The sequence below is a fragment of the Tenebrio molitor genome, chromosome 4, assembly GCF_963966145.1.
Source record: "Tenebrio molitor chromosome 4, icTenMoli1.1, whole genome shotgun sequence".
Lineage (NCBI taxonomy): Eukaryota > Metazoa > Arthropoda > Insecta > Coleoptera > Tenebrionidae > Tenebrio > Tenebrio molitor.
In genome coordinates, this window is record NC_091049.1 from 25318507 (window position 1) to 25339611 (window position 21105).

At 39.2% G+C, this 21105-nt stretch overlaps 3 protein-coding genes across 5 annotated transcripts in view; 2 read left to right on the plus strand and 1 right to left on the minus strand.

Moving 5' to 3' along the window:
• The window catches only part of LOC138129696 (ankyrin repeat domain-containing protein 29-like), a 263705-nt gene that overhangs the window by 30734 nt on the left and 211866 nt on the right, over positions 1 to 21105 (plus strand). The window lies entirely within an intron of this gene.
• On the plus strand, positions 777 to 2027 carry ND-23 (NADH dehydrogenase (ubiquinone) 23 kDa subunit). The gene is made up of 4 exons (XM_069043868.1): positions 777 to 914; positions 1020 to 1148; positions 1299 to 1513; positions 1568 to 2027. Exons 1-4 carry the CDS (start codon positions 875 to 877, stop codon positions 1826 to 1828), a joined length of 645 nt encoding a protein of 214 aa, XP_068899969.1. The 5' UTR covers positions 777 to 874; the 3' UTR covers positions 1829 to 2027.
• LOC138127810 (uncharacterized) lies at positions 1859 to 19992 on the minus strand. Its single transcript, XM_069043867.1, has 6 exons — positions 19839 to 19992; positions 13309 to 13994; positions 3786 to 6472; positions 3467 to 3735; positions 3263 to 3414; positions 1859 to 2266 (listed from the first exon to the last, which is right to left on the minus strand). The coding sequence occupies exons 2-6, from the start codon at positions 13984 to 13986 to the stop codon at positions 2078 to 2080; spliced, it is 3975 nt and encodes a 1324-aa protein (XP_068899968.1). The 5' UTR covers positions 13987 to 13994; positions 19839 to 19992; the 3' UTR covers positions 1859 to 2077.

The window sequence follows — 21105 nt, forward strand, 5'->3', positions numbered from 1 at the left end:
TGCATGTTATGCTCGTACTCTTGTGTGAAAACCCTGCATATTAGGTGAGACGTAAGCCAGCATTTTTGAAGAGTAGCTGCGAAAAACTTATCCAAATTCTTAACTGCATTTTAGCTTTAACGAGGAGCTGTGTTGCGGCACTGAGTTTTTGCAGTAGACTAGTAGTGAGAATTTCTTCGGGTATAGATATAGATAGAATTTTCAAAGAAAAATGTCCAAAACGAGAGGTATCTGTAAAATTAACTGAATCTCAGATTTTGCAAACTGTTGCGCTGGGACATTGATGTCGACGGAAAGAGTGTTTATAAGGGTATCTATTGTGACAATTTTAAGAAGAAGCATTCAAGAATCAAAAAATTATCTATAAATATAGGTACGCGACAGTACTTCTAAAGGCCTAATGTCTAATTTACAAAGTCACAGTTTCAGTTTGTACAAAGAATTGTATTGAATATTGAGTTTGCTCCAAAGAGGACAAGAAAAATAAAAATTAGTAACAGTTGGTGAATGAGAAGATATTTTCTTAGTTATTTTTAATTGAAATAAAATAAAATTTTAAAAATTGTTAGGCAACCAAATATACACCTATTCAGTAACATTTCAAAAACGTGCCCATTTTTTATTTTTGTAGCATTGTAGACTTTTCTTTACAGAATGAAAAGTTTTTAAATTCTTGACAAAATAATTTCCCTAAAAATATCGCTTTTTCTTATTTTTCACGTGTCTGTTTAAAAAAATCAATTAAATAGGATTACCCAAATAACAATATAAAAAATAATGTTATTATAAAACACTAGAGGCGCTGCAGCGTTGACGTAATAATTTTAGTAATGTCAAAGTAGGTTTATTTTGGTGGTGAAGAAAGTGTTAAAACATGTGTAGTGCGCTTAAATTATACACTTTAGGCAAATCAGGTAACAATTTACACTCTCGTCATTATTTTAAATCACTTACTTCGTACAATCACCCAATTTTTCACAATACTCGTCTAACATAACCTCAATTTTGTTTCATAACAGTTTCTTCTTGTACAAGTTCGATTTTTCTGCGAACGTGTACCCAAAGCCGTCTAAAAAGCACCTCTTCCAAAGGCGAATACTACTCCATCAGTCAAGATGATCCGGGAATGAGTTTAAGTGAAATAACTGGTAAGCCGAACATTCAGTGAATTTCCATATTTGTGGTCCGTCTGCCACCCAATACAATTACTAAATCATATCGGCAAATTTTCAATGTAATTGATGACCACGACAATGTACAATTATGTCGTCAATTGAAAAACTTGTAAAACTTGACAGATCGGGCCGCCCAGAAAGTCTTCTTGACTGAGCTTGTCCGCGGCTTCGGCGTCACCTTGGGCCACATCTTCAAAGAACCCGCCACGATCAACTACCCCTTCGAGAAGGGCCCCCTGAGCCCTCGCTTCCGCGGGGAGCACGCCCTGCGGCGGTACCCCTCGGGCGAGGAGCGATGCATCGCGTGCAAGTTGTGCGAAGCGATTTGCCCAGCTCAGGTAGAATTGTCGACTTTTCCCCCCACACTTCCTCTAACTTGTTTTGTGACAAAGGCCATCACGATTGAAGCTGAAGAGCGCGCGGACGGCTCTCGAAGGACCACCCGCTACGACATCGACATGACGAAGTGCATCTATTGCGGATTCTGCCAGGAGGCGTGTCCCGTCGACGCGATCGTCGAGGGCCCCAATTTCGAGTTCTCGACGGAGACGCACGAGGAGTTGTTGTACAACAAGGAGAAGTTGTTGAACAACGGGGACAAGTGGGAGTCGGAGATCGCGGCTAATATCCACGCCGATCACTTGTACCGTTGAGTGGGGGCCGCGTTAGTCGAAATAAATTAGTTATATTAAAATAATTTTATTTACCAAATCGGTTATAAATAGCTAAAGCTAAATAGTACAGTACCTAGATGAGTATTACGATTTAAAACTAATTAAATACAGAGTACGTTACACATTTATATTACACAATCCGAATAATATGGCAGTTTCGATACTTGAGGGCCCCGAATTAATTTCTTTCAATTTTTCCCTGAATTATTGTAGAAAAGTCTCACTAGTTTAGTTTCGTTGTTCGAGTTGTTTTAGTTCTCTGAGCGGTTTTGCCAGAGTCGATTCGATCCAGTCCACGTCGGGGGCGATGTAGCCGCCTATCTGGCCCTCCTGTTTGCATCCGGTATCCCAAGCGTAGATGCCCGAAAGGATGTAACGGTTGCCGTCAGAGCATGCCAGGGCGCTGCCGTAGTCGACCTAAAAGAAAAAATTGATATTGGAAGAGAATTGATTTGGCAACTCTTGGGCAACTGGGTCATTGTCGGAACTACCGAAATTCAATTTCAGACCCAGACTTGTCGCTAGATTTGTTAAAAAAAAGTTTGCCGCCATTTTGAATTTGCTACAGTATGTAGAAGAACGGCGGAGCAAAACTGAAGCCTTGTGGGACACCCGACAAGTCAGGCATCATCGAGGACCGCTGAGTTTCTGTGTAAATTAAAGATTAAAACATGAGCGTAGGGGGGTTTTAAGGCCTCGAGGGCATTTAGAAAAGTCCAATTTACCCAGAAACGAGTTGCATACAAAATTGTATTGTTTGAAACGACGTCCCTGAAGCTTCCAAATCTTTTAAAAATTGTTTCGCATTTGCTTTTGACAGTTTAGACAAATTTTTCAAGACCTGTCAGAAATGTGACGTTGAATGTGTTGTCTAGGGCAACGGTTCGTCATCTGCTCATTTTGCTTTAGGGCAGTTAAGAGGCATTTTACAAAGGAGAAAAATGAGAATTTATGACAGTTGAAAACAATACAGTCCATTTATACTAAGACAAGATACCGCTACCACTGATCTATTCAGTTTTCAAAAATGAATATAATTTAATTGTTTTTATCTAAAGTCTGATGGCGCCATCTTGTGGTGCGAATTGTAAGCATGCTAGTTATCGCCTATCGGTATAATAGATAACTTTTTGTCATTTCATTAATCAAATGTCAGTCTGACAGGTTTTGCAAAATTATTAGTTACAACAAATTTCAAATTTGAGAAAACGAGTAATGGGTCGTCGGCCAAAAAGATTAATACATTAGGTACTAATGCGGTAGGCATTTTATATCGCCAGGTTTTGACGCAAAAATGGCGCCTGACAGAACACCAGACAAGACTGACAAGAAATAAGTCAGCAGACCGCGTTTTGAACTTGGAAAGTTGCAACAAAAACCTCTTGTATCTCTGCGTTTATTTTTTTTCCTTACCTTGCACTGGTCGACGTCGGAGTAGCCGCAAAGCGTGTTGGGACTGTAGTTACTGGACGCGTGCTGGAATTTGCTCGTCAGAGTCTCTTGACACTGTTGGTTGTCCATGATCTTAACGTCTATCGAATGCATAATGGCGCCTTTGGCGTGGACTGCAAATCAATCGCGATGAGACATCGCCCGACCACGCACCGATACACTTACGTTGTAGTATCCTCTTGCCCCACCCTGTGGCGATGCAGTTCTCCGTGGGAATCTGATTAGGTGTAGGCAGACACAACGTGCCGACGTTCTTCGAGGGTCTGAGCTTCTCCTCCAGGATCAGTAGCGCCAAGTCGTTGACCAGAGAGCCTTTCTGGTACTGCGGGTGTCGCACCACCACCGCGACGTTCACGATCTGGAAAGGCAACGGTTCTTCGTCGATTCCCAACTTCCACTCGCCTCCTTTGATGAGAATGTCACCAGTTTCTAGGCTGCAATGAAAGTAGTGTTATCTGAAGTGATACCAGCGCCAGGTATTTACCCTTCGACGCAGTGAGCCGCTGTGAGGACGGCGTCGCGTCTGACGATGACTCCTCCACAAAGTAGACTTCTGTTGGTGTCTCGGAGTACCATCGCTTGCCACGGGATTTCAGCAAAGTTCACGTCCAGGGGTCCAGGACCTGGGGGACTGGTGTCGCGGTGGCGCTGTCCACAACTGGGTTGAGAAACCGGTTGGAGGTTCGTGTTGCGGTTCGAGGAAAAGTCTTGTCTTGGTCCCCCTTTATCGGAGCGGACGTTTCTTTGCAAGTCGGGCTGGTACTGGCCTAGGCTGTCGTCTTCTGCGTACCGCCCGTCGTCGACGCCGTTGACGAGGTTCGCGGATGGCCAAGGGTCTTGGTAGTTGGGGTCGCGACAACACTTGCCGATGATTCCGGATTCTGTGTCTTGACAAACCGTCGTCGGTACTCGACTCAGTTCTTGTTCTTTGCTCAAGACAACAGGAACCGGTGAGATCACGCCTTCAGCGGTGCAGTATATCTCCTGGACGCACTTCAAAGCGGCGGCGCAGCCTGGGGGCGGGGCGGTGTTCAGCTCGCCAGTGAACTGTGTCCTCTGGGTCGTGGGTCTCACGAAAGCGCCGTTATTGTTGGCGGCTTCGCCGGTGTTGTCGCCGGGCTTCTTCGGAGGGGGTACGTACTGACTGTTGATGCTGCTGCCGTCGGTACCAAACGGAGGACGCGAAGGAGTCGATGGATAGCCGAACGTGGGGGTCGGTTTCGGATATTCGTACCCTCCAGCGGGGTTCGGAGCGCCCGTGGTTTGTTGTGGTACGAACGGTCTTTGCGTACTAGGTTGGTACGGTTTTTGCGTACTAGGTTGGTACGGCCTTAAAGTAGGCGCCGGCCTAGAAGGTGTAGATGGTTGAACATAATTCGTCGATGGTCTGTACTGATTAGTGACAGATGACCCCGGCCTTGATGGCGTCGACTGTGGAATGAAAGGTGTCGGTCGTGGTGAGCTCGGGCTCGGATATGAATAACCACCCGTTACTGGACCAGGTGTAGGTCTAGGTTGGGGCGAACTGGGACTAGGGAATTGGGGAATCGACGGAGTGGGTCTGAACGGTGGAGAAGTAGGTCCGCTGGGTCGGTAGGGCGCAGGAGTGGGCCTAGGTTGTGGTACGCTAGGACTAGGATATTGCGGTTTCGGCGTCTGTGGGAAACTTGGACTGGGGTACTGCGGACTAGGTGTAGGTCTAGGTTGGGGCTGATAAGTCGGTCTCTGAGTGGTTTGTTGAGGAATGAACGGATTGGGCCTGGGACTCGACGGCTGAGGAGCGAAAGGCGAGGAAGGTCTAGGTGGCAGATACTCCCGACTCGTCGTAGGTCGAGATGTTGACGGTTGATAAGGTTGTTGAGGTTGATATGGTGTTTGCGAGGGTTGGTACGGCCGGGGGGTGGTTTGTTGGGGCTGGTACGGCCTCTGTGGGGTTACACTGGGCTGATACGGTTGCTGCGGAGTTACACTGGGTTGGTAGGGTTTCTGAGGAGTTACACTAGGTTGGTACGGTCTCTGAGGAGTTACACTAGGTTGATAGGGTTTTTGTGGAGTTATACTCGGCTGATATGGTTGTTGTGGGGTTATACTGGGCTGATATGGCCTCTGAGTTGTGACACTTGGTTGATATGGCCTTTGTGTTGTGACACTTGGCTGATATGGTTTTTGTGGAGTTACACTAGGCTGATACGGTTTCTGAGGAGTGACACTTGGCTGATATGGTCTTTGCGGGGTTACACTGGGCTGATATGGTTGTTGTGGAGTTACACTGGGCTGATATGGCTTTTGTGGGGTTACACTGGGCCGATATGGTTGTTGTGGAGTTACACCTGGCTGATATGGTTTCTGAGGAGTGACACTTGGCTGATATGGTCTTTGCGGAGTTACACTGGGCTGATATGGTTGTTGTGGAGTTACACTGGGCTGATATGGTTTTTGGGGCGGTACATACTGATTAACAGTGCTGCTCGGCCTCGGTGTAGAGGGCCTCGGCGGCAGATACTCCCTGCTTGTAGAAGGAGCAGGTCTGAAAGTGGTAGACGGCGCCGGTCTGTAAGTGGGACTGGGGGCTGGCCTGAAAGTAGTAGACGGCGCAGGTCTGTACGTAGGACTGGGGGCTGGCCTGAAAGTAGTAGACGGCGCAGGTCTGTACGTGGGACTGGGGGCTGGCCTGAAAGTAGTAGACGGCGCAGGTCTGTAGGTGGGCGGCGCGGGTCTGGGAGTTGTGGGACTCGGTGGGACGTATTTAGGCGGCGAGGGCCTAGGCACGAACTGCTGATTGATACTAGGCGTTTCGAAAGGTCTAGGTTTGGGAGTGGTGGGACCAATCGGGGGCAAGTAGGCGGGCCCTTGGAAGGTCGAGGCGAATCGGACGTCGTCGCCGAACTTGGTGTCGCTGTAATCCACGGTGCTGGAGAAGACGGAATTGGGGCCGCTCGAGGTGTCGCGGACGGACTTGGAGGTGCTCGAGCTGGAGTGGTGTCCGTGCTCTCCGGCGAAGATGATGTCAGGCTTGACGTTCAAGGGCTGGACGTGGATGAGTCCGGGACTGAACCCGGCCCCTCCGGGGAACTTGATGGCCGACTCCGGCACCGAGCTCTTCCCAGCCGTGATCTCGTTCAGGTTGTTGATCTGGCAACAAACTTCCTTGTCCTGGCGGCAGTAGCGCACCTGAAAGTCGAAGAGGAAGCGGTTTCTTCACGAATTCGTGATTTATCAGAAGGGATCGATTTCCGCGATCGCACTTTCCCCAGTGTCAAGGACGTTTTTGGGTCAAGCCGCGTTTCGCTTTTGTTCGGTAGTGGGTGGCGCCACAATGAACAGTGAAATCTGACAGTTGCGCAACCGCTGATGGATTGCACAACGACCCAGGACCTGGAATTCGGCGTAGGCCGAATCGGGCCGAGTCCGGCCCTGGCGATTTTTCTCGTTAGATAACACCGTTACAAAATGTGTTGGCCCATCTCAGCGTGTTGCCTCTCGGCTTCGGTGAACCCTTGACCCCCGGGATCAAGAGGTGGCACATTTGCGCCGTCATTTTGAAATATTGAACCCGACTCAATTAACCGACAATGGAGCATCGAGCGGTTGCGTCACGCGCCTGCGACGCCTCTGGCCCGCGCCGCGCGTTCGCCGCGGCCAATAGCGCGCGGGTCTCGCCACCACGTGACTCCCAAATGTCAGTTAGTCGAGCGTTCCGCGCCGTCCGACTCCCATCTTGACGGCGTTGCGCAACGTTTGCGAAAATAATTAGCCGCGACTCTTAAGTCAACAAGTAATGAACGTTAAAGGTAATTAATTAACGAGCAGTGGCGTGCGGCGCCCAGATTGTTTGTCCAGCCGAGTCCTTGCGGTTACATCACGGCATTCCGAGCGGTTGCGCAATTGCGCCGTTAAAACTTTTTGTCACTTTGATCTTTGCGCTACAAAAGACGCGAGCGACTCATTTTTGGCTCGTTGCATCCTGCGTAATTACGTAAAGCGCACGTTTCCAATTGAAATACCAAGTCGCGTTTTCTACTAATTTATTCTGCAGAAAAAATATTTGTAATTACCTAATGCGCGGCGAATTCCAGGACCGTCGGGTGAGACTCGCTTTGCACTCGGCTGACATTTAACGAAAATGATTTCGTCATCGACCAATCAAAATTCAAGGATGCTTTTCGTGTAGTCTTTTTCTCAAATACCAAATTGATTTTTTCAGCGAAACGAGGCCAATTTTGGAAAATTTATCGGTCTGGGTGATAAATGTCACGTGGATCCTAGATGGGTGAGTCATGCGAATTCTCTTGCATTTCTAATATATGCCCCGGGTCCGGTAGCGCCGGACTATTTTGGCCCGAGAGGGCAACAACAACCGACTTTACGACCTCTTATGCAACTCCCGTTTTCGGAGGTGTGCGTGAGAATGAAAATTCGAACAGATTTGGACTATTGGTAATTACGAGTCTTCACCTGTGGGTGGGTGATAGATGTAACCCTAGTGTCCTTGCGCCTACTCCTATTGTGTTGAATGTGAGAAATGTTGCACCACAAATGCAAAATTCGTTGCTCGCGAACAATACGAATCGTGATACCGATGGACATTTTTTTCATTTTGTCCAAGTAAAAATCCACACGTTCAAGGACCTCGTCATTTCTCTTTTGTCTATCACATTGTGAATGTTGACGTGCAATTAAATAAATCTTACCAACTCAACAAATTTGAAAGGTGCGATCGACTCAAATCAAATAACTGAAATACGAGACAGACATTCAGTTATTTTGGTCTGGAGTTCTAGTTATTTGCTGCTTAAAGTAGTGAGTGAAGGTCAGGTGTTATGACTATGACTGAGTGCCCTAGATTTTTTTTAAGTGACTGTATTGCATACCAAGAAGCAGAAAAAATAAAACAAAATAGTTGCAAGGTCGAAGATTTAGACGGGACAAAACTGGAATTAGGCAAAGAAATATCATCATGATCTAAGAGGGCAGCACTTTTCAATTGTGCTCTTGGGAGTACTGAAGATAACACTTTAGGTTAATAAAAGTTCACTGGAACCAATATGGTACTCCGTACCACAAAGGTTTCTATTAAACGGATACTGAATTTGGTACTTTTGGAATATCAATATGTTGGATTTCAAACTTCAAAGAAGAATTTGGAGCTTTGATGAAAGATTCAACAGTTTTTTTGAGTCCATCATTCATTTCGAGAATGAAAAGATGAATCAAAATGATGAAAACCTACCAAATTTACTCCTCTAAAGACGGCAAAGGCAGTTCCATCTGTTGAAACGTCATAGTATCAATTGTTTGGGACTCCAAAGTGGAGAGAGTGTCTCTTAAGAAGTAAGATTGCTACATGGGAGTACTTATTGTACAAATATTCTGAGTCAATTGGACATGAAAGTTACTAAAGAAATGCCTGGAAGGATTAGGAAGAATGTTTTGTTTTACCATCACAATATAATGTGCCCAAGTGTTGACAAAACTTCATCAACTTTGATACCATATTCTTCCCCTTGTATTATTCAGAAATTTGTCTAAATTACAGTTTCTGTTGAGGAAAAACGAATTGTAGCAACGGAAGAATTTTTTCCAGACTTTCAAAGAAACTATAAAGAAAGAACGGCTGCATTGCGACTCCATTGGAAGATTGTGTTGAAAGATAAAACCAGTCTTGACATTATTTTTTGTTTGTTTTGCAAAAAAAAAAAAAAATTGAATGAAGTCAATAGAGGGAAGAAAGGAAGAAGTACAACTACAAAGACGACAAGAGATTTAAATCATAACAGAATTTCATGAAAATGACAGATATTATTAAGGGAACGAAAAGAGAGCAGACAGGAGCAAGATTCAAATGTGGAAATAAGGAAAAAATAATTTGAGGAGAAACAGAAATAAACAATAAATAATCTGAGTGTGAGAATAAGGTGTAACTGGAAAAATGTCAGTTGTTTAGTGTTGTCTTTAGTTTTTGAATTTTCAAATGAAACCAAAAAAAAATTTTTCAATAATCACTTTCTGATAAGTGATAAAGGAGAGTAATTAAAAAAATTGACTAATTTTTTCTTTTTACCTGAAGGAGAAAAGATAATTTATTTGGATTATTTGGATGTATATTTGTATGTATGTATGTTAGTGCCCTTTTGTAGCCCGAAGTACTGAACTGATTTCGACGGGAGTTTCATTGATGGATAGCTTATTTATCCAGGAGTTTCATAAGATATATGACATCATATTATCTAATCAGTAGTAGGCACAAAAACAAGATAGAGAGAGAAAACGAGTTGCAAGAACATTTTCTGTCATCTAACCGTGAATACTTTTGGAATTATTTACTTTCGTTCTTTGAAGTAAATATCCAATTTCTGTTTCGATTCCTTTTCTCTTCTTTAATCGTTATAATAAATTTTAAAACACAAATAATTGTGTTTGTTCGTTTTTTTTTATTTCCCCATCTAAGTATTTTTTCATTACTTACAGTCTCTTCATCTCTTTCTAAAGTCTTGGCTGAACTCTTCACTTTGTTTTGTTTCTTGTCCATTTTCTACAATTTTCTCTCCTCATGTAACAATCTTTACTCCCTTTTTCTTTTAGTCCTTCGCACAGTTCATTTTACATCATTTTCATAGTTGTTAATTCTGTCAGCTCTAAATAGTTATTGATATTAGAATACGGTAGGGGTATTTTACAGCGCAAAAACTAGGTTTCAAGCACGAGGCGAAGCCGAGTGCTTGATTAGTTGGAGCGCTGTAAAATACCTACCGTACGACATTTGTATTAGACTTTTCGGCTGACCAAATGTTTTATTTTACACTTGCAGATTTTTATGAAATAACAAATGTCAAACTTTTTGATATACAGAGCTGCCAACCCGATAGTTTGTATTTTGCCTATTATGATTATGATTATTTATTAATTATTAGTCAATAAAAATTAAAAAACAAAACATTTCTTGTTCGACACTGTCAGAATTGGAGAATTTTCTCCTGTGTGAACGGTTTTTGATAAATGTCACAACTTTTCAAAACAAAACGTCAAGCTAATTTTAAAGATTCTAACGTTGTATTCAACTCGTTCGTGTGTAACTTGGACCTTTTTTGACACTCGTGGGCCACTCGTGCCAAAAAAAAAACAATTTACACACGAACTCATTAAATAAACTGTTATTATCGGAAAAATTACACATGTAAATGTGTTTTTTTACACTAAATTAAAGTAACTTTAATATTAAAGTAACTGTAAAAAGAGTAAATTAACCATGCGTGCCAGCGCACTCCCCCATTGAAAGGTAAACGTGTGTTTTACAGTTAGGGAAGCCGAAAATTAATTTTATTTTGATTTTAGCCAACCATTTATTCTTTTTCATACTTTTTCCAAATTAAATATTTTCCTGACATTTTAAAATCTCATCTTTTCAATTTCGTCCATTTTCTCCTTTCTTTTTAGTGGCTCTGTTTTACATCCTTTGTTTTTTTTTCTTTTCCACCTACACATAATACGATTACGACTGTCTTTTATTGTACAGCATTTCTCTATTTATACAGGGTGTCTCACAGAATATGGTATATATTCAAACCCTGCATTATGCAAACCCTGAACGTATCTTTAAAACAAAAATTTGTGGAAAAAAAATTGTCAAAAAAGTGTCAACAGAAAAACACGCAACGTTCATTGAATTAATATTGGCTGTTTCCAGCGGTTCCCAAACGGTTTTGGAAAAATTTTCAAATTGCTCTTGTACCCACACGGTTAAGCTTAGAACACTTGAATTTTTTTTGAAGAACCTTCACTTGCGGATCAATTACAGGTTTAAATATAGCACACTCCGTGGGACACCTGTATATCCTAGTTTGTATTCTTTTTTCTTTCGTTTAACATTTACTTTCCAAAATATTTTCCAGTGATGCTCAAAAATAACAGAAATGCAGTTATGCCTTTTTGTTGACATTCCTATAAATAGCTTTGGCACAATTCAAACGTAATATTTAATTTTTCTTCCTTCCATAAAAGGACTTTTCACTCAAACAACTGGTATTATAGAGTCATGACACTCCAAGTTGTTATTATCTTATAGATCCGAATAACAAAGCTACTATGTACTACTCTGCAATGTATTATGTGTCAGGGTTGAAAAATAATATAAATGTGAAGAAAACACTTCTGGAGCAGCTCTTTTGAACAACACTGACCATCAACACTGGCAAAACAGAACAAAGTGAATTTTCTTGTTAACATCATTAATGGGATGCGCAATTTTTGCAACATTTTTCAACGTGTCGAAACTTTATTGACATTAATAATAATGAAGTTTATTAAATTTCTAAAACTGCTAAAATGTGGTGTAATTATGTGTAGTTTATGCAGGCGCGATTTGAATTTGATTTAAATGTCAATTCGCATTTAACATCAATTAAACACATCTTCGGTAGATTGAGAAACTGTCTTAAGGTATGTATCTGGGTACAACATACCAAAATCGTTTTAATGTATGTAAAGCAATTAGATGTTTATCAATCTATGCCAGATTAGTCAGTCTTTGCGCAAACGGTTTTGATAAGAAACATTCATTTTTAAGTGGACCTGTTCGGAATTTGACATTTATTACATTTAATAACTTGTCACAACTTACAAATAAATTTAGGCAAATTAAATTCGTGTATTACTTGTTGCGAAACCAGAATGACGATTTGAAATTTAAAATGCAAGAAAAAATTAATTGACTAGACAAATAATTAATTTTTTTCTGCAAATAGAATTTTGTTTGAAATTTGAAAAATGAATTCAATTAATACAAATTGGGTTTGAATTAATTGGTGAAATTAGAAATGCTAAGCGGACTAACTTGTCGGAAAAATTGTTCGAATTTTTGGCATTGCCAAAAACAGGTCTAACAAAAATAGAAGCAAGTTTTTTCTGGTATTTGTTGACTTATTGTTTGATCGAAACGTTAGTAGTGTAGAAAAATGGCACAAGTGAGAGTTGGTGCGATTGTTCATGCTCAAAAAAAAATTGTAAAAAAGAATTTTTCGATTTTTTGTCAATATTGAAAACCGGTCTGACAAAGATATAATCAAGTTATTTTGTGCAAGTCGAGTTGTTGTTAATTTAGACGTTGGTAGTGCAAAAAAATGGTGCCAGTGGTAGTGAACACGATTATTTGTGCCAGAAAAATTGTAAGGAAGATTTGGGAACCAGAAACTTGGCCCAAAAAGTGGAATAAGTGTTTTGGTGCGAGTGGAATATTTATTGGCTTGGTATTTAATCGAAACGTTTAACAAAACCTTGGTAATGTAGAAAAATGGCACAAGTTGTAGTTGGCACGGTTATTTGTGCTGTAAAAAAATTGCAAAGAATTTGTTCGAAATTTTGACATTTCTAAAAACTGGTCTAAATAAAAATGGAATAAGACAAGTTTCTTGTTGCAAATGGAGTGTTTGTTGACTTATTGTAATATAATCGTCAGTATTGTAAATGAGTACAACTGGTAGTTGGCACGATTATTTGTGCTCCAAAAAAATTTGTAATAGAATAAACTTTTTTCTGCAACTCAAATAATTGTTGACTAATTGTTTAAAGGATGCGTTGGTAGTGTAGAAAAACGGTGCAAGTGGTAGTTGACACGATTATTTATGGTCAAAAAAAATGAAAGAAATTTGTGGAGTTTTTAAGAGTGTTGAAAACTCTAATGACAATAGAGTTTGATTGTTGACTTATTGTTTGATGGGAACGTTGACAGCATAGAAAAATGGCACAAGTGGTAATTGGCAAGACTATTTGTGACGAAAAAAAATTTTGAAGTGTGGTGATGTTTAAAGCAAACAGAAGTAATAACGTACAAAAATAATAAATCTCTTAAATGCTAAATCGATTTCTTCACCATGTGCAGACATTTTTAATAACCTTGTCTGCACATATGACTCGGATTAGCACATATACCGCAAACAAAATATCCCCAGAAGATTGCGTTACCGCCTCCATTGTCAATGATCATGACTTTACAAATTATTTACATTACTTACATCACTCCTGACTTGCAACAGTCCTTCGCCGTTCTTGTTGACCACTCCGTTGACACACGTGCTCCTCTCGACGCAGGCGAAGCCCACCCCTTTGCATTCGGTGGAGTTGTCCAGAGGGTGCTTGGTAGCGAACGGTTTTTTCTTCTGGTCGAGGGGATGTGTGGTGGCAAATCCTGGCTTCTTGGCGAAGGGCTGCGCCGGCTGCACCCCCAGGAACCCGTCCTGGCCCTTGACGACGGGCGCGCCGTCCCCGGTGCTCACCACCGCCCCGCTCAAGAACGGGTTCTTGCTGACGTCGATCTTGGAGCCTCCGTTGTTGTAGTGGGCGTTGCCGCTGTCGGGGTTGAAGCTGCCGCTGAGGAACGGGTTCTTTTGCACGTCTATGGTGACGGCGGGTTGGGGGCGGAACGGCTGGGGGGCGGGCGCGTCGGGGTTGACCGGTGCCAGGCAGTTGCCTTTGCCGTTGCACTTTTTGTAGTAGTCGTAGGCGGCTTTGAGGGGGGAGTTGGCGTCCATCCACCAGTAGCCGTTCGGGGGGTTGGTGGCGAGGTAGTTGACGGCGTGGGGGGAGATTGAGTTGGGGTCGGGGGGGTGTGCTGAACCCTCTAGTACATGTTTCACATCCGCTATTGCGGATGATGCTATGACTAGTATCCCCACCAGGGCCAGTGGAGACATTCTGTTATCTGGAAAAAAAAATATTTTTACATACCAACCATATTTTATTTCTGCTTAATATTTGTTCAATGAGAAGACGTCACTATGTGCGAATTATCGGCAAATAAGTTAGTCTGAACGAGGTCGAAGTGTATATTAGTCGAGGAAAGTGTTTCTTAATAAGACTGATCGTGGTGTGGCAACTGTTGAGATGGGTCCAGATGCTCTGAAGAAGCGATTATAAATCTTCTATCTATCGCTCGATATCTTTCATGGATCATTTCTATTTTTAGGTATTTTTATTTCGTCTCAACAAGATGATGCACGATTTTACACGACAGAAATATGTAATTATAACACCTAAAGAGTGCTTTTGAGATTTTTGCTTAGAGAATCTCTGACTGTCTCAATTTTTTAAGTTATTTTGGAGACTAAACAGTTGAAATTTGAATACAAAAAAAATCAGATTTGTAATTTTCTTCGAAATTATTATTTAAAAAAATTCTTTGTCTAAAGTTTAATGATTTTTTTACAGTGATTTAAGTTCTTTTGATGTGTTTACTAATCATAAATGTAAATATGTAATTGGAATTCCAGAATTTGAAACACTTTCCATATACAGGGTCGGGCATCGTATGAGAATCGCGACTTCTAATTAAGTAAATAAAATTGTCTAAATTTTATATACCTAATAATCATTGATAAAGAAATATCTATATTAATAACATAATTACATAAACATTTTTGTTTTATAATACAAAAATTTCCGATAATATTGCGGAATCTGGAAAAGTGCCCCGAATGCTTGCAGCGTTTCCACGTTGAATGGCAAGCGAAATCCTCTCGAAAAGGAATTTCTTTGATTTTAAATCGCCTGATTCCGCGATAAGGTATATTTGAGAATTTAAAAAATTTTTTTTGTTAATAAATAAGGCCGTAACAGTTTTATTAGTTTTCTGAGATTAACTGTTAATTTACCTATAAAGTTTTTACCCTAATTAAATCTGTACCTGCTAGCGCATCAAACCCTGATGGCACAATTACACATTTTGCTTTGGTTAGCTAAATAATTCCCCTTTTTATTTAAACGCAAACCAGACGCGTGATTTATGGCCCAAATGGTATAATTTGCCAACAAAAGGACCATTCACTACTAGCCGACCGTTTTGAGCCTCTTATTTACAGCTTTGCCATAAAATTGACAATTCCCATTGTCACCTAAATTTACAACAGCACAAGCGGCAGGTCATAAATAAAAACGATTTTGAAAGTTGAAATGTTAAATTGCGTTTAATTCAAAATCTAACTGGTGTTTTTTTCGCTGATTTCGTAAATAATTATAGGAAGTGAATCTGGGTAGGTTGGTATAAAAATAGGAATTTGACTTTTTAGCAAAATTTACTTTTTATTTTTTTTTTGGCTTTGTTTGTATGTGAAAAATTATCAAAAAATTAGGAAATGTACCTTACCAATACCTAGGTAAGTGTGAAAAATTTCGACAATTTTATTTAATAAGAAGTCGCGTTTTTTCGCGTGCGCGTATACGATGCCCGACCCTGTACAGGGTGTCTGATTATTATTTTCCTAAAAATGGAGCAATAAAATGTAAGCGCTAAGAGAAAAGTTAAATAATTTTTTTCTTGAAAAATGGGCAAAGATAGAAAATTTCTACTTAGTAATAATTTGAAAATTAACAAAATACTATTTTTTTCTAATTTCAAATTTTCCAAAATATAAGTTTTTGGTATTATTAATTTCATATCAAATTCTAAATCTTGACAGAGTAGTCTTTGAATTCACTAAATTCATTTCAACAATTTTCTGCATAACAAATATTTCGTACCGTATCTTTAGGAATTAAAAAAATTACAAGTTTGAATTTTTATTGATATACAGCGTGTTCCGAAACTATCGCCAAAAAAAGTTACACAGCAATTTCCCATATCAATATTAACGAAAAATCCTAATCAGACTTTTTTTTATGCGTCTCTATGGTTTTACAGAGATTTAAGTTGCTATGAAAGTGGCAGCATTGTACAGAAGATCTTCTGAATATACATAATAACGATAAGCAGCAGTAACCATAGCAACCATTTTATTATAGTCTACAGTCATAGTAACGATCTGTACATTACAAATTGTAAGGTAAATCGATGTTGCCAAATGTATATTTAAAAAAGATTAAATAAAACTAGCGTTTAGAAGCTTGGTCAAAGAAGGAAAACAGTTTTTTTTAATGGTTTATTATAGAGGGTGTCTCAAAATTCGCGAATTCCGAATTCAGAGCGTGGTAGTGAAGGACCCAGTGGAGCTCGAAAAATACTTAGGAAAAAAAATCGCTCTTCCTGAAGAAGATACAAGCATTTTAATTTTGTTCAATACCTAGCAGCCTTGATATCCACAGTGACAAAATACTATTCTAGCTACGTTGCTGTTCCATTTTTAAGAAAAATTACAAAAATTTAAGATTTTTTTATTCCAAAGTAAAGCTATTCTTCAAAAAATTGTTTTACGTTATTATTTTCCACAATCATCTACACCATAAATAACAATAAACACTGAATTTTTCAACCTGTATTTAAAGAAAACGCGCTTCAAAGAGTGCACCTTCAGAGCAATGTACAGTCGCGAGCAATAAATTTTGGTCGTCAAGGTCATTCTTTGACGCAATCGAAAATGCTCTATTGTAAAACAGTCGTAAATATCATAACCTATCATCAATCATGTTGTATGACATTAATTGTCATTTTTTTCTCAAAATAGTTATTAAAGCATCCAAGGAAACTTTTTGACAAATGCGTTTTTTTGACCGCTGTAGAAAAAGGAAATTTTGTATTTTTATTTAAAAAACTAATTAAGTATATGTATTTGTTAGTTTTTATTTATTTTTTTTGAAAAATGTGAAGTTCAGCAATAAAAATGTGCCCAATTTGTTCAAAAAATAGTGATTTATGATTTTTTGATAAATGAAAAATTTTAAACATATTTTCGAAGTTTTGGGACCACTTTTATAGATTTTGGAGACAAAAGACCTTGATTTTTAAAAAATTGAAAAATCAGAAAATAGTGGTTCCAATTTGATGGGGACATTTTTAGCAATATATTTTTAGTTTAAATGTCTATGAATAGTTGTTTTTGAACATTTTGAACTAATAAAATAAATGAGAACGGTACTTAAACCGTTGTTTTGGTATTTTTTGAAACAAACGTTTTTCTATATTTAAAGGGTCATTAACTCATTACTATTAGTTGCGAAATATTTTTCCGTTCATTGGGTTCGAAAATTGCAGATATCATTATTTTTCAAATCTTAAAATACTTATTTACATTAGAGTACGGTAGGTGTATTTTCGAGCGCGAAAACTAACTAAGCTCGAGGCGAATCCGAGGACCCGTGTAGTGTATAAATGTTTTCCCATATCCAAGCCATATTTTTAAATTGAAAAGAAGGCTTTTGTATCTAAAATTTTAAAAATAAACTAGAAACAATTGATTTTTTTTTGAATTTTTTTTTTATTTATTATAGGTTTAAGCGTTTTAATTTTTTCTTTTTAATGAAAAGAACGAAGTGCTAAACGGTGCCCGATTTTCTCAAAAATAATAATTATGATTTTCTCTAATTTTGGGACTCTTTTGGTGGTTTTTTTGATACAAAACATCTTGATGTGAAAAATCACAATTCAAAAAATTGAAAAAAGTAAAAAATATTGTACTCAATTTGAAAGGGACATTTTTAGGAATATCTCTTTAGTTAAAATATCTGATTGTTTTGGAAATATTTGCATCAATAAAATAAAATAAACTAAAATGATTTTAAACCGTTGTTTTGATATTTTTTGTGTTTAAAGGAACATTACCATTATTATTATTATTTGAACAATAATTCCTAGTATCATGAGTTCTTAAGTCACCTATTTTTGAACTTTGACATTTCTTCATAAAGTAAATATCAATTTCTTGTCTGGTTATAGAACACCATTCATTATTTTATTTGAAAAATAAGACTTGTTTTGTTTTTTTCAGCTGTTCAATTTATTTGTCTTACTTTTATGACCAGTTTTTTCAAAACACCAGTTTCTTGTCTGAAAAAATTTCAATTTCATTAATGTCTCACCCACTAAGGTTTATCCCACAAAACTAGTTTTTATTTAGAAAATTGCGACGTAAAAATGTCAATATTTCAATAAAGTAAATATGGTTATTACTCATCTCATCATTATTTAATTCTTTTTCTAAAGATGAAAGTTCAGCACAACTATTTGTTATCAATTTTCTTCAGAAGACAACAATTATCAGATTTCAATAAATGTAAAATAACTTACAATTTCTTTGTCCAAATTTTTTCCAAAACACAAATTTTGAAAAAAAAAATTTATTTTCAATTTTTTACATTTTGGAAACAATTAGTGACATGCCTCGTCACTAAACGAAGGTTTAAACACAATTGTCAATTGAAAAAGTTATAAAACATCAAAAAAACACCAAATTTTTATTCTCCAAGGCCGTAGCAATTACTTCCAATGATTTTTCCCCCAACCAGTTAATTTTAACAGTCGTCAAAAATTTTCTCCGCAGCATGCATCACCACGAATTTATTATTACATTCTATCATTACACGAGAAATGTGTGTAGATACGTAATCTCGATAAATAAATTTTCCTTGGCTCTATTATTTATTGCTATAAAAGGTCAATAATAATGCAAGTCTCGATTGAAATGTGCGATACTCGAATACAAAGTAACACAATAGCGACACTAACTGGAGGAAGGTGAAGATAACGAAAAAATATAAGAAATCGCCGCTCGAGACTGGATTCGATATTGGAGAGATCTAGTGCTCAAATGTCAAACCAGTAATATGATATCGAGATCTGTGCACCATATATTTATGGAGCTTTCTTGGAAGTGTTAAAATGGTATTTAATGGGACGAGTGGAGGAGTTCTTGAGTTTGGCATTTAGCAGACTAGACACGACTTCTCGTTGGATTCTTGTCAAATTTTTCCAAAATTTTGTCGCTCTTGGTCTAGCTTGTCCAGAAGATGTTAGAATTGACAACTCGATCGAGTCAATTAGACCTTTTAATCTCCCATTTAGAAGTTTGTGTGTGCTAATTCGACTAAATTAAAAACGAAAGCTGTCCAATTCACATTTTTAAACAGGTGTTAAGTTGACAGGTGTAAGTTTCTAAATTATCGCCCATTAGATTCATTCTTTTTGGGCTTGCAAAATCCACCCGAAACCCATAAATCGGTCGCATCTCCACCACATCCTATTATGCCACGGAGATGAGAACGAGTTGTTATAAAACACCTCTAATGCAATAACACAAAACGAGACTCTCCGACCTTCGCCACCCGTCCTACTCTCCTCTTTCAGAAACAGAAATCTTTCCACATCGATAAATGGAGCATCTTTTGACATTTCAGGCCGACAAAACAAGAAAAATTATCGGACAACATCCGGCTCACGGTGTCAAGGACGACACGACGAGCTCCTCGCGGAACTCTACGTACAGGGGGTCCAAAAACTGGCACAAGGACCAGGTTTTCGAAAAATTTGCAGAAGCTTCACTAAGTGGTGAAAGTGCGACAGGAATCAAAATTTGGGAGTCGAGTACCCCCATGGTACTAAAGTGGTATAGGTGGTACCGGAGTTTTTGGCTCATTTGGGTGGAGTTTTGGGACAGGACTCACAATTTGGGAGTCGAGTACTAGAGTCGATCGTTTTTTGTTATTGTGGTAGGTGGTACCGGAGTGTGAAGTTTTGGAATCTGGTACGAACCAGAGCGAGTTTTGGGTGAGTTGAACAGAGGGTCAGACGCGGAACCCTCGGTACGCCAATAGGAGTCACTTGTCAGTCCTCGGTACTTACGTAATTGCACAGCACACTAAACAAACAGTAACAATTAACACTGGACACACGGCTGGGAGTGACAGCACTGATCCGAGGCGGCTTTGGCTCATCACCTTTATACCTTGCGCATCTTGCGATCTTCGCCAAGTCGATCGGATGTCCCACCACTCGGGTAGTGAAGAGTCGCGGGGCCAAATTCCGAGCGATTTTTGGGTCATTTTGTCGGGTTTCAAGGTCGGAAAAACGGAGGTGCGAACGTCTTCAGAAAGTAAAAGTGCGATCGGTGGGATTATTTAATCGTTCCATTTTCTAGACTTTCAATTCTAGCATCTCGATCGGTGACGTCAGGTTGCAGTTCAAGGATCGCTGGTACATTTCTCCGGTGAGTAAAATTGTGGCGTAATTGTTGTCGTGGGCTGCAACCTTCGCCAAGTCCGGGTCTGGATTTTCAGAGGAGTTGCGCGATTTCCAAGGAAATTTTACACTAATTATGGGTTGCTAATGAGTGGACAAGGATGTTTAAGGTGAGAATGACCGAAAGTACCACCGAGAGGGTCCAGATTTCCCGATTAGTCACCTTTTGGTCCAATAGGAGTCAAAGGTTATTGATTGTTTTTTTTTTTTTCTAAATTGGTTTCTCGCTGGTACTTCTTAAGTACCGCCATGGAGGCGAGGATTAGTACTGATCACTGATTGGTTTTTTGTGAAATAGTTTCTCACATGGTACCGACGCGACGTGGAGATGATCAGGAGGTTAGGTTAGTACTGCCCCACGACCATAACCACGGATGTGTTTGTTGGTCAAAGATTAATATTGTTGATCGGTTTGGAAAAATTTTTTCTTCCATATGATGATCAATAAATGATTAGCATAACGTAATAAATATATGCAGGTGTGTACATACCTTACTTATTTCACATAAAATTCTTTAATGAGTAAACCAACGAGTAGAATAAATTCCTAGACATTGAGCATTTTAATTTGGAATTTAATTAAATTGGTGGAGAGCTAATTTTGTTACAGCCGAATTGTTCATAACAGGTGGACCGATGGACAAAATCTTAATGGTCCTCAGTTTGAAAATTTCCAAAAACGATGAAAATCGCTACAATTTTTCGACTGTCATAATGCTCATAATTCAAAATGCGACAATAACGAGAGTTAGCTAGCAACATGACCCAAGTGTCAACTTAAAGTATATGAATAGGGCTCTTAGGGACCCAAAATTTTGGTTTTAGAAAATAGTTCAGTTAAAAAAGTGCGAAAGTTTCCAGTTTGATCGAA

What these genes read in the sequence shown, in the direction of transcription:
- ND-23 (XM_069043868.1), top strand. Translation starts at nt 875, where the DNA reads ATGTGTAGTGCGCTTAAATTATACACTTTAGGCAAATCAG. An exon ending in ATACACTTTAGGCAAATCAG is followed by an intron (nt 915 to 1,019) that starts GTAACAATTTAC and finishes GTTTCATAACAG; the next exon opens with TTTCTTCTTGTACAAGTTCG. An exon ending in AAGCGATTTGCCCAGCTCAG is followed by an intron (nt 1,514 to 1,567) that starts GTAGAATTGTCG and finishes TTTGTGACAAAG; the next exon opens with GCCATCACGATTGAAGCTGA.
- LOC138127810 (XM_069043867.1), bottom strand. Translation starts at nt 13,986, where the DNA reads ATGTCTCCACTGGCCCTGGTGGGGATACTAGTCATAGCATCATCCGCA. An exon ending in TGTTGCAAGTCAGGAGTGAT is followed by an intron (nt 6,473 to 13,308) that starts GTAAGTAATGTA and finishes TTCGACTTTCAG; the next exon opens with GTGCGCTACTGCCGCCAGGA. An exon ending in GGGCAAGAGGATACTACAAC is followed by an intron (nt 3,415 to 3,466) that starts GTAAGTGTATCG and finishes ATTGATTTGCAG; the next exon opens with TCCACGCCAAAGGCGCCATT.